General features: G+C 42.0%; 1 protein-coding gene across 4 annotated transcripts in view; it reads right to left on the bottom strand.

The window, feature by feature from the left end:
* The window catches only part of LOC110498012 (runt-related transcription factor 3), an 84,773-nt gene that overhangs the window by 39,453 nt on the left and 32,478 nt on the right, over window positions 1–12,842 (bottom strand). For 3 of the 4 annotated variants that reach the window (XM_036954936.2, XM_090211400.1, XM_090211401.1), the window contains 3 exons: window positions 6,899–7,140; window positions 5,694–5,850; window positions 4,280–4,399 (listed from right to left, as the gene is read on the bottom strand). In XM_036954936.2, coding sequence (XP_036810831.1) covers window positions 4,280–4,399; window positions 5,694–5,850; window positions 6,899–7,140 — 519 coding nt within the window. The remainder of the gene's footprint in view (window positions 1–4,279; window positions 4,400–5,693; window positions 5,851–6,898; window positions 7,141–12,842) is intronic. The other variant, XM_036954937.2, reaches the window with a different exon arrangement.

Raw genomic sequence — 12,842 nt, 5'->3', positions numbered from 1 at the left:
GGATGACTGAGGACCCTAGCAGACTGAAGTAATATAGCAGAGTCACTGTGTACATGGCAGTACAGCTCCCTCTTGCTACACTCCTATACCTAGTCAGACTAATGTGAATGTTTATCCCAGAACATACGTTTCCTCTGAAACCAATCAAACGTATTCAACTTACAGACCACATTCCAGGGGATTTATCAGTCAGACAATATTTGCTCAGTTTCTAATCGCAGAAGCCAAGTGTGACGGAGAGACTGAGCCCAGAGAGAACCCTCGCCGTCGCCTCAGGTCATCCAAACAACATAGTGACATTTTTGGGAAACCATAAGATCTCACGATTTGCCTCATAAATATGCGTCCTTTATATCTTTTAACGGCTCATGTCCAATTCCACATCACATCTTTAATTAGGTGTTTTTCTCTGAAGTCTTCCTCTTTGACATCAGCTCTGCTGCTATGTCTCCATGTCTGCAGGTTATGCATCAGGGAGTTGAAGTGAGGATGGATGGCTGGGCTGGCTAGGTGGTTAGACAGGAAAGCACCCCACGTCAGGCAGACGTGACACTTTTTTCTTTTTTGGCACTGATACGCTGTAGGCTTTTTCAAAAACACCCGTCTCCGTTTCAACATCAAAGTGGCCTTCGAGAGAGCAATTGGCATCGAGGGCGTGCCTTTCATGTGATTTGTGGAGCATAGGCGTGGCCGAGCTGCTGACTTAAGGGATGGACACACCTGGCAGGTGCACACACACACACACACACACACACACACACACACACACACACACACACACACACACACACACACACACACACACACACACACACACACACACACACACACACACACACACACACACACACACACACACAAACAGCTGTGTGCACATACATACATTAACACACACCTCTCTTTGTTTACTATGAGGAGAGATTGCGCCATGAAGAAAAATAACACAGCCAATGTCATTGTTTGTCTATTTGCATACTTTGTACAGTCTGCGTGCCACATCCAAATCAAACCCCCTCTCCCCGCCCCCTCTCCACACCCCTCCCCCAACCTTCTGAACCCCAACAGAGTAAATATAGGCAACAAAACACAATAATGCTCATGTGGATTCTGTACACTCTTCGAAAAAGGGGTCCCAAAAGAGTTATTCGGCTGTGCCCATAGGATAACCCTTTTGGTTCTAGGTAGAACCCTTTTGGATTCCATGTACAGTAGAACCCTCTGTAGAAAGGGTTTTACATGGAACTCAAAAGGGTTCTACCTGCAACCAAGAAGGGTTCTTAAAAGGGTTCTCATATGGGGACAGCCAAAGAACCCTTTTGGAACCCCTTTTTTAAGAGCATAGAAGTTCTACAATACTGAGTGTGGGAAAGAGTGTGATAGTATCACAAAGACAGGATATGCAGTAGTAGGGCCTGCTATGACTGACAGTGTTGGGGAGTAGTTTCACCTAGGGTTGAGCTACAAACAAACAGGCATTTTTCTCTGTTTTTTCACAGGCGTGTATGTTCTCAGCCCAGCCCTGTGTGCCTTGTATCTGGTGAGTTCATCTTTCTCAGGAACGGATTCGTTCTGGGTGAGATAAATACTAGCAGCCCCTCCCCCTCTGAGGATATGTGACTGGTGATGTCATCACAGAGACAGAGACAATGGACGCTAAATACAGTTAGGAGATGAATTCAGCTGAAATCCCCAGGGAGGAGAGGGGAGAGATGGGGGAGGGAGAGTTGGGTGGGGGGACAGCGACAGGTCTCAACACTTCAGTCATCTCCTCTTTTTGCTCTCTTTCTATCACAAATCTTCTCGCTCTCTCTGATGCAGTATTCTCTCTCTCTCTGATGCAGTCTTCTCTCTCTTTGATGTAGTCTTCTCTCTCTCTCTGATGCAGTCTTCTCTCTCTCTTTGATGCAGTCTTCTCTCTCTCTGATGTAGTCTCTCTCTCTCTCTCTCTCTCTCTCTCTCTCTCACTGATGCAGTCTTCTCTCTCCCTCTGATGCAGTCTTCTCTCTCTGATGCAGTCTTCTTTCTCTCATGTAGATTTTCTCTCTCTCTCTCTCTCTCTCTCTCTCTCTCTCTCTCTCTCTCTCTCTCTCTCTCTCTCTCTCTCTCTCTCTCTGATGCAGTCTTCTCTCTCTCTCTCTCTCTCTCTCTGATGCAGAGCATTGACGTACACAAAGCTGCTTCTCAGAAAGCACAGGGTGGTGAGCTCTAATCAAAGAGACTGGTTCACGTTGTACGATTTAGCTTGAAGGCCTATTGTACAACAAGGGCAGTGTTTGGGACGAAGTGCATACGTGTGAATGTGTTTTTCATCAGTGAGTGAGATGAGGGCTATGTGTTTGGCAGATCTTTGCCGCAGGGGAGATTCAGTCCTGTCCGTCAGGTTAAACATTAAAAAAGCACTTCCCTCCTGCTCTGCCAGCTTCTCTCCTGGCAGCCATGCAAATGCAGGCCCTACAGTAAAGCCCTGAGCAGCCCAGCCCACTCCTCTCTGCCAGCCAGCCAGCTGACAGGTGAACGTTTGCAGGCCAACCAAGGTGGGGGCGCTCATCTCACAATGGGATAGAGGGATAGTCATATGGTACACTTAAACTCATGCAGTGCGTACTTTAGCTGAGGATATCGTCGGGAAGCAATCTGTGTTGTGTGTTTTTAAATACTCAAATCTTTAGGAGGAAAAAATATAAAGATTCTCATTATCAAGTACAAATGTGGTGGTGCTGTTCTCGATTTAAGAGTCCACTCTTTTAAAGCAAAATTCCCCTTCCCTAAATTAAACAATGTCTCTTTATAGCAGGATGGGGCCTGGCCACCGGAGTGTATATTAAATAAGCGTGGCCACACTGACGCCTTCAGTGCAGACATGACATGTAGACAGAGACAGAGAGGAGACAGCTTTACGGTATGTGCAGGGTTATTTCCAACTACAGGAAGCCAACACACTGACTTGTGCATGCATTCAGGAACACACACAGACACACAGCTTGAGTGCCTATTTTTCTTCAGCAGTGCATGCAGACACAGACAAAATGTCCTTTACTACACACATAGACATAGCCAGCAACTCTATCACATTTCACACATACGCACAAGCACAAGCACACGCACGCGCAGACACACACACACACAGTGGATATTATGATCTATTCCTCCCATTTTCCACACTGTTCTCCTCCATTTCCAACACCTCCTTAAATAGCCTCCAGCGTCACAGGGGGGCGATGCACCACCCTTCGCCTCCTCATCCTTCGCCTCCTCGCCCTTCGCCTCCTCGCCATTCGCCCCCTCGCCCTCGCCCTTCGGCCCCTCGCTAGGAACCCCATACCCCCTCCATGTGGCACCCTGAACCCCCTGCCTACCTGCATTGGCCAGTTGGTCTGTTTTGACTGGGCTAAATCCACCCTATCCCAAATAAAACACTTAAGAGACATGAGAACAGAGCATAGCAATCAAGCCATCCACGGCAGCCACTATAAACCTGCACAGTATAACCATAGGGGACATGATATCTCAACAGGAGTGATCATTAATCCCTATTAATCCCAATGCTCTGGTCTGACTGCTCCTAGCCAGCATGGGCAGACACACACAAGCAGTCTGTAGCGGTTGACTCATCCTTGTAACACAATCCTCCACAGTCTTTCACATGATCATACATTAAACCACAAATATATGCATCACTGCCCAAATGATGGAGCTAACAGCTTTAGCCTATTGGACCTCACTGGCACAGCTCACAGCAGGCAGCTCACCATCTCTTTAGAGTGTTAAGTCAACGATCCACTTATGTGGTCAACCAGGTACGACCCTCTGACCAGAGGCAGCAGGGTGAGGCCACAAGCGTTTGGTATTTGCGGCTTGGAGACACAGCTCCTCTTAGCGGTCTCGGGTTATGCCTTAATACGCTTTACAGTTTCCTCTGACAGTGCCCCTCGCCACCCCCTAATACCACACACACACTGCTGCACCACCAAACATACCACATTGTCTCCCATTGATTGCAATTGCTGGTCAACTGTTGTTGATCCGCCCACATACACTGACAGTACACACACATACTCATGAACACACACGGCTACATTTTCTTGTATCATCTGCATATGACTCATGTATCTCTTTTAGTCTGCAATGGTTGCACCCCCTTCTCTCACCCCCTACGCCAAGAATAGCCTCTCTCTCTCTCGCTCTCTTTCTCTCTCTCTCTCTGTGAATCCCTCTACACACAGCTCATGAGAGCAGTACATTTGATTTCTGACAAGACAAGACAAATATTCTCATGTACCCTGTAAGTACTCACGTCTGGGTTCCCTGGGCCCATCCACTGTCACTTTAATGGCACGGTGGTAGGTGGCCACCTGAGGGGGACCAGAGAAGACTGTGATGGTCAGAGTGAAGCTCTTTCCTAGGGTAGACAGAATACAGAAGGCATTGGTTAGGGAAGGGCATCAGTAACACAGAGTTTGAGGAGGAACATCAAACCAGAGCATGTGTGAGGGTTTCCTGGCTTGGTTAATTCATTGTGGAAATAAACAGATTTTTGTGGAACATACACACTTTGTTCATAACCACCACAGTCAGCTTGCTGAATTAAAATTGCCTCCTGATATGGCTCCCTTTTAAGTTTGTAAATTAAAGGGACCACCACTTTGATGGGCTGAAATGTGGGCATGATTTGAATTATTGAGAGAATCTATTCCAGATTGTCCAAAAGGCTTACAGCGACAGTTTATTGTTCAACAAGGCAGATTCTTGCACGAGCTTCCTCGAGCTCTGCCATCTGCATGAAAGAGGAGAGAGGGAGATCGTGCAATGGTCCGTTTTTCGACCCAGGCTATGAAGCAGCGCTTTCATAAAAAAGGCATCTCTTGTTAAAGAGACGGTGGGGGGAAAGGAATCCTGGGGTGGGGTAATTGACTACAGAAATGAAAGGTACGTTTAATTCAGAGACTAGAGCGTTTTCCATTCATCAGTCTGCAACTATTTAAAGTGTAACATTTAAGGGAAATATGTGAGCGCTAGGGCCAGGAGGAAGGAGAGGGATACGAGAAGGTTCTGGTGGAATGTCAGCTATGTGAGAACTAGTTTTTAGAAGTGTAAACAGGCAGGCTTTTAGAAATGCCAAGCCTTGAACTGAATATTCTGATCCAGGCGATTTGTTTATTTGGACACTGGTGCAATGTTCGTAGAATATATGATGCTGCTACTATCCGGATCATCTTTTGAAGGGGGCGTGCGTGATGGTCAATTAGGACTCGTCCTATAAAAATAACTTGTGGCAATGCTTGGCTGAGCATTAGGCTATAATTTAAAATTGGGCTTTGCTCTTTGTCGATAAAGAATGTTCAAACCACATCTTAAAATATGTAATAATCATATTGTGTTCGGGATTTTATTTTGTTCCAATAAACATTGATAATCCCCATAATTATACCTGCGCAATGCTGGTGCGGTCTTGCAGCTATAATTGGCCCGGGAGATGAATTCATCTGATTCTCACATTCCCTAACACTTTTATTTTATCTGTTAAAAAATAGATTACCAAAAGTAGGTCTACTCAGGCTAAAGTTTTGCAAATCAGTGCAATTATGACGCATGCAGGCAGGTGTTTTGTATGCGATGTTAGTTATTGATTTCATTTAGTAGGCCAAATACTATTCATGGTTTAAGGATATAAGTGCGTGACTCCCTCTGCTCACCTCGTCCGCTTCTGCCCACAAACCGCAGGTCGTTGAAGCGGGCGACCTGGTTCTTCATCACCGCAGACGCGTTCCTCAGCTCCGCAGAGAAGTTCTCGTCGTTCCCCGCCATCACAGTGACCAGAGTCCCGTCGGGTACATCACCGAGTGCAACAACCTGTGAGAACTCAACGCGGTCAACCGGGGTCACCATGCTAAACCAAATACAGACTGCAACAAACCGCATCCGGTGGAATCAAAAAACGCACCATAAAACATAAATATTAGACCTGATTTAAAATCCCCCCCCAAAAAGTGCCCTTTAGATATTGTTAGCAAATATTTTGATCAAAATATATAGGCCTATTGTGCTATTAGGTTACAACTACATGGTAAGATGCTTTCTTGAAGCAAGCTTGCAATTCAAACACTAATATTTTAAAGCTATGTAAATGACTTTGACATTTGATAGGCCTATATCCAAATCACTCCCAAATAATTTTTGCAAATACTCCTCATTAAATAAGTAGGCCTATGCGATCTAAACAAGCATTTTTAACATTTGGATATGATTTAAATCAAATAGATATAGGCTTGTCTATTTTTCTAAATATTACACTTTTAGTCCACAAATTCTATTCACGTCCTGGTGTATACATATAATTGATAACATTCAATGTAGCATAATTTCATTGCTACGTAATATAGGCCTAAATATGTTTTTCTGCATTGCAAAATCTTTCAAAATAGCAATTAAAAAATAACTAGCTTACCAGGTATAATAATATATGTTATCATTAGAATTATTGTTATTAAATTATCATTATTTGTATTAGGGCCTATATTGTTGGTTAATTGTTGATTAATTGTATGTCATTGCAGTTCATGCAAATCCACTTTTCTAAATCTCACATTCAAGTAAGTCCAATGCAAAAAAGAAACAAGATAATTATGCCAAGTTATCACTTTGGCAGGCCACTATAATTTTGACAACTTTATTTAATTCAATTATTTAGGCCTATATTACAGAAAAGGGCTCTGTGTAAAAGTAATTGTAATAGACATACTAATGTCAGTAACTGCCTTGTTAGCGAAATGAAGCCTACTCAAGAAAGCTTTTAAAAAATATATTTTACGCTTTTTCTGCAGTAGCCTACAGTAATACATCATTAGGTCGGTCATTAGTTCATAAGTGCCCATTTGTAATTAGGCATAATTTACCTTACCTTGAAAGCCACAGGGAGTGTCTTGTTGCACCTCCAGTGTGAGGGCAGCACCGAGCAGAGGAAGTTTGGGCTGTCTGTACGGACCAGCTCGCCAGCGTGGTCTGACAGGACGTCCACCACATTCCTGGCCTCGGGTCGTGTCCTCAGTGGTCCAGGGGTGCCCATGGTCCCGCTGCCGTCTCCAATCTTGCTGCAGGGGAACGACGTGGAGGGCGGTGTGAACCGTCTGGTGGTGTTAGGGTCTACGGGAATATGCATCACAACAGCTTTGGTCAAGACCACTTCTCGAGGGGTTTTGACGAGTGTTCGGGGCTCTTTTTTTGGAGAATATATGTATTTTCCCGCTCTCTGACACTTGTTCCTTTGGTCTCGGTCAAGTCCAGCGGTTTACGCGATGATGGAGCTGAGCGCACGCAGCTCCCCCGGTTAATCTATCACAATAAATCCTGAACTGTCCAGTGAGTGAAGATACTTTTTTTTTTATCTTGCAGACACGATAAAGTTGAATGTTTGCGTGTTATATCATCTGCTCAGGATGTAGCTGCATGAGAAACATCGAGTTGATTTCTGCTTCTCACTGACTACAGCAAAACCACGAAACCACAAACTTAGATCTGACCTCTTTTCCACAGTGCTCTGTTCTGGTTGCCTATAAGGCTTATATTCTATCTGCACTATTCAGCATTTAATACGATGCCCATCCGCAATAAGATTTTGGCCTCATATTACAAAATAAATATCTATACAGTGAGAAACATTAATAACAATCTATCGACTGATCGATAAACACTAACATATACAATTATTAATAACGTCCAGTGAAAAGGAAAACTATGAAATCCAATATTTTTTGCAATATTCACGGAAGCTGACGAGTCGAGTGCTCCTTGCTTGCTTCAACTTTATAGCAGAATTGTCCAAATATCTTGTTTCACCTTCGGTGACTGAATGAGCTCCTTCGATTGAATTGGGCTTTTGGATCTCGCCAGACCTCACCGCACACACTGAAAGATGTTGCCTACTCAACAAAGTAGGCTAGCTATAATCAGAGTATGGAGGCTACTCGGCAATTCACAGTTCTCAACGCGAAGTACAAGACGCAGAAGTCCGATGTTTCATGTAAAGTTTCTTTATATTCAGTGTTTTTTGTTCATCCGTATCACATGTCCTGCCACCGGTTATCCTTAATGAAACTAAAAAGTAAGTCGAGATCCAAAAACTATTTTCTTGAAACTATTCTGTCTCTACGTTGAAATAATCTTGAATATCTGTATAAATGTAGTCCTTTTGCTGTGGTTAACGCAGTTGAAGGTAACAAAGAAGCGCTTGAGTGAGTGGTGGTGCGAGAGTGAAGAGTGCTGTGATATTATTTACTCAAGTCATTTTAGTGTTTAGTGTTTCGAGTGTGGCGATAACTTCCACCAATGAGTCGCCTGGGTTGGGCTTTCATAGACCAATCAAAGTCTTTGGAATATAGGCGAAGTGAAAGCGCTCTCTGCTTATTCTGCCATACACACACGATACATTATTAATAATATACTATGTATTTGTGCTTTTCTACATTATGTGCTTAGATGTTATAATGATTTGCACAGTTAGACTATATTTATACTTAAAGTTATAGCAACTGTTCTCACCTGAATGGTGAACCAGTTATTATTCCCCCAAAAAGTTATTTGTTAATTGAAGATAAAAAAAAAAATACATTTCGTGTTATGACTGATCCCTCTTCCTTCTTTATATGACATCAGCAAATTAATATAGGCAACCACTTTTTGAAGAAAAATAATCACATAATACATTCTGCCTATATTAGTACATCACCGCAGTGCGCTTACACACAGAGTGAAAATAAACAATAATTCAAAGCATACACATGTATTTGGTGACTGCAGAAGAGATCAACGTCTGTAGGGAAAATAGGCCAGTCATATAATGCAGCTACACGATCTTATTATGGGCCTATACCCTTAGCCTATTTGTTTTTACTAAAAGCAATAGGCTATTTCTGAATGCAGAATTGTCAATCAACTGTAATGAGCTATTGATCATTTTAGGGGTTCATGCACCTTTCAAATGACATGACTATGGTTTATTTATCAATATGAGTTGTGAATTTATTATGATTTTTCCCATTATTGTCCCATATGCAATTCACCCTTGACTTTTCAGAGAACGTCAAAGCCAAAGGCATCTACCGGATGATGTTGTTGTTGTTTAGTATCACGTAATTGACAGTAGGCCCAATAGGCTTAGGCTACATTACATTAACTGTAGTGCTGCTGCGTTAAAGACCTACTCACAAAATATGTGAATACATATTTAGCAATATGCTTTTGTTATTTTTATTTTTTATTTTCTTTTTAATATGTTATTTGTTCCTATATCCAAGGATATAGAATAAATTAGGCTAAGGATGCGTATACATTAATAATATAGGCCTATACATTTGACGTAATATGCATTGGTGCATATTAGTTAATATTTATAATTATATATAATTGTGCTATCACCATGATTCGATCAGACCAAATGAAAACGAATTAAAGCCCCCGTAGGCTTACATAACAACTACAATTTTGCCAAAATACATTAACCACAGGCAAATATTAATTGGAATTCCATCATTTAATAGGTTAGTCAGTGTATTGCACATGAAACGGCACACCCCGTTTACTCGTTCCCATGCAATGAGGGCCCACAGACGCTAGTTGGCGCATTTGTCTTTGCCAAATGGACCTGCCTTAGTACAGAAGGGGTATGGGAGGGAGAAACGGCATTTGTACCATCAGGGAAAATCTGAAAAAGTAACATATATACTAGATACTAGCTTGCTCCAAGACGACAAAACGTGGGTCCTAGACGACAATTATTAGGCCTACCTGTGTCGAGCGTAAAGGTTTTTTAGTCAATTGACCCATGTGCTGGAATTCTGCTCGTCCGTTCCATTATTTTCTGCATTGAAGTAGGCTTAAAATGCAAAATAAAAACCACTCAATTTTGTATTCGTTTAATGCCACCTTTTAGGTGCTTAACAAGTTACGAATAAATATACCATGCACTGTTTTACTCTTATATAGCCTCGATTAGGAAATCATTTATATATCTTTTTTCCACAGTTGTATGGAGACATTACATCACGTCTTGGGTGTGACAATAGCGCCTAACAAATGTAAATGATTTATTATTATTGTTATATATTTGCTGTTTTGTCCAACACACAATAAATTATTGAATAAACAAATACATGACATACTGGATAGCCCGTCTATATATCGAAGAGCAGTTATTTAGTAAATATATAAAAGTAAAGGCCCAGAAAATCATCTAGAAGATTAGGCTATCTACAATCACATTCGTTATAGATTAGCCTACATATTAATTGTGGGGGAAAAAAGAGGGGGGGGGGGGGGGGACGTTTCAAATGTCAAATATTTGTGGATGACTTGTTTATTGAATCAAGAGGCATTTGATTCTTGGGGTTATTTTTTTTTTTTTTTTTTTGTGGTGAGATGCACAAGCCCATTAAAAACCGCTCTCGTCAGAATTAGACCTTATTGTCAGAAATTAATAACATAAAACACATCATGGGATCGTATAATGCCTTGAAAGTCATTGAAGTAAAATGTTATAACTTACCTACGTGTGGGGTACTTATTTATTTGTCTTCAATTTTCCCCAAAATTGCATTGGTGCGCTATCGAAGTCTATAATGCCTTATTGAAGTTAATGCCCATTGGGATTATTCATTTAGGTAAGTGTTTGATATTTAATTATACCTGATTGACAATCATTAGTCGACGGTCCTGGGGGAAAAAAAATACCCTTATATATTTCCCCCCTATTTCTACTGAATATGCAAAGTGTGTGTGTGTACGTGTGCTTTTGTTTATTTTAGATAGGAAGGGAGTGGGTAGGGTAGGGACGGGAGTGGGTTTAGATTTACCCTTCATTTTCTTTATTATACTGATGTCGTTCAGACAGATTAAGCCAGAGTCTTGTGGGGAGAGTGGATGAGAAGATTATACACTCTTCACGCCTGCGGAGACTGTTAGGAGGGAAGCCATTTTAAATCATATTTTAACAACACGAATTGGCGCCAAACGTATTGATAACAATTATCACAGCCATAGTCTATACGTGTATTTGCTAGGCTCTTGTCTGTAGAGTGCAGACTCCATGGTGGGGTGAGACCTCAACTAGGCGAGCTGTCAGCAAGCCTGTTTCTTTATGAGGAGAGAATGTGAAATTCTTAATTGCTACAACCGCACTGAATGACCGCAAATATCAAGGCATGTGCCTTTTGGAGAACACTGGACATGTGTCTAAAACAGATCGTTCTTCTGATTATAAATTCCCATGCCTAAAATCTTCCGAGTTTATATCTAAGTAATTAGAGAGTAACTATTCAACCAACTGTTGTAAACTTATAATAATGCAATTATCATAAAATGTATATGCTGTTAGCTGAAGCTGCAGGGCGCATTTTCAGGACCTAATGTCTTCAAAAGTATCACCTATCATTGTCCGCTATTTTGAGACAATGAAACAACTAGAGTATGACAAATACATCGGGGATTTTTCAGTCGTCCTCCTGCCTCTGTTCATTATTAATATCCGACCACATGACCGACAAAAAACCCTGCGCAGCGGTAATGCGCGCTTCGGGCGCCGGTCTTATTTAGACTCCTACGTTTCAACAGACAGTTTCTACGGTTTCAGCCGCACAGAGACTAAGGACGGAGCCCATCGTGCCCCTGAACGATTTTTAATGATTCGAGTGGGTTCAGCTCAACCGAATGCAGAACTCCAGGAGGATATCTGATACCCCAGGCCAACCTCACGTACTAGACGTTTTACCCTCTACTTTTAAAACACAGAGGTTTCAGCTATAGTCTCTATAGGCCCAGTCTAAACACTACAGGCCTCCAGTATGGAAAGAGTTTGGAGGGTTGGAGTAAGAAAGGATACAGAGTGCTCCAACCAAAATTAATAGATTCCTTATGAATATGAGAAGTTTCCTTCTCAAAATCACATTAACTCTTACTATGACCTGTGCGCTGGCATATACACCTCCAGCCATGCTATCTCTCTGTCGTGAAGAACTAAAGGTTTTCAAAAGAAAGAGCATTTGCCTTTTCTTTCCCACTTGAGGCCTGGTTTAAAATGAGCCTCTGCCTTGCAGAGGCCAACCAACACCCCAAATCATGACATAGCAAAGAGACTATCAACGTTTTCTTCCTCTCCATTTTCATATGGTTTGGCTGATAATGAAGCAGAATGTAAAAGCTAATAGTTAGAATATCATCCCCATTCGCTGAGAAACCCACAACAAGCCTGTTAGTTGTAAACCTACCCCTGACTCCACCATGCCCACCATACCCACCATGCCCACCATGCCCACCACCCATCATATTTCATATGTCTAATGTCACTTCAAACAGGTTTTGATGGATGGGGAGACACTTTCAGATATGTGAGGAGATACAAATGTGAAATGTTAATTCTCAATATGAACCCCAATAACCCCATAAACCCATGAGATATTTACAGACGTGTGTACGTGTGCCATTGGAGGGGTGCTTTTCATTAGAAAAATGGGGCTATGGAGCAATCAGAAATAGTTTGAGGTTAAACGATGACATAAGACAAAGATTTCTATCTTTAGTGGCTGCGGCGGTCGCACATTTCTGTACATTCACAAATTACAGGACAAGCCTGACCCTCAACCCACCGAACGCATTCCTTCCGAATCCTATTTCAGCCGGGGGTTTTCTGCTCAGTGGAAATATGAGTGTTCTGAATGGAAGACTCCTATGAAATGGACTTTTATTTCTCTTGGATTAAACGAGCTTTGCAACTGTGCTCAGGATATTTTTTATGTACATTATCGATGGTGAATTCTGTGGTGGACTTAAAATGCTGCTATATTTTTTGAAATGCA

This window comes from Oncorhynchus mykiss, chromosome 19 (assembly GCF_057628025.1).
Source record: "Oncorhynchus mykiss isolate SJ-2025 chromosome 19, ASM5762802v1, whole genome shotgun sequence".
NCBI classification, from domain to species: Eukaryota; Metazoa; Chordata; class Actinopteri; order Salmoniformes; family Salmonidae; genus Oncorhynchus; species Oncorhynchus mykiss.
The sequence above is the reverse complement of the archived record's forward strand: the minus strand, read 5'-3'. Positions and strand labels throughout refer to the sequence as shown.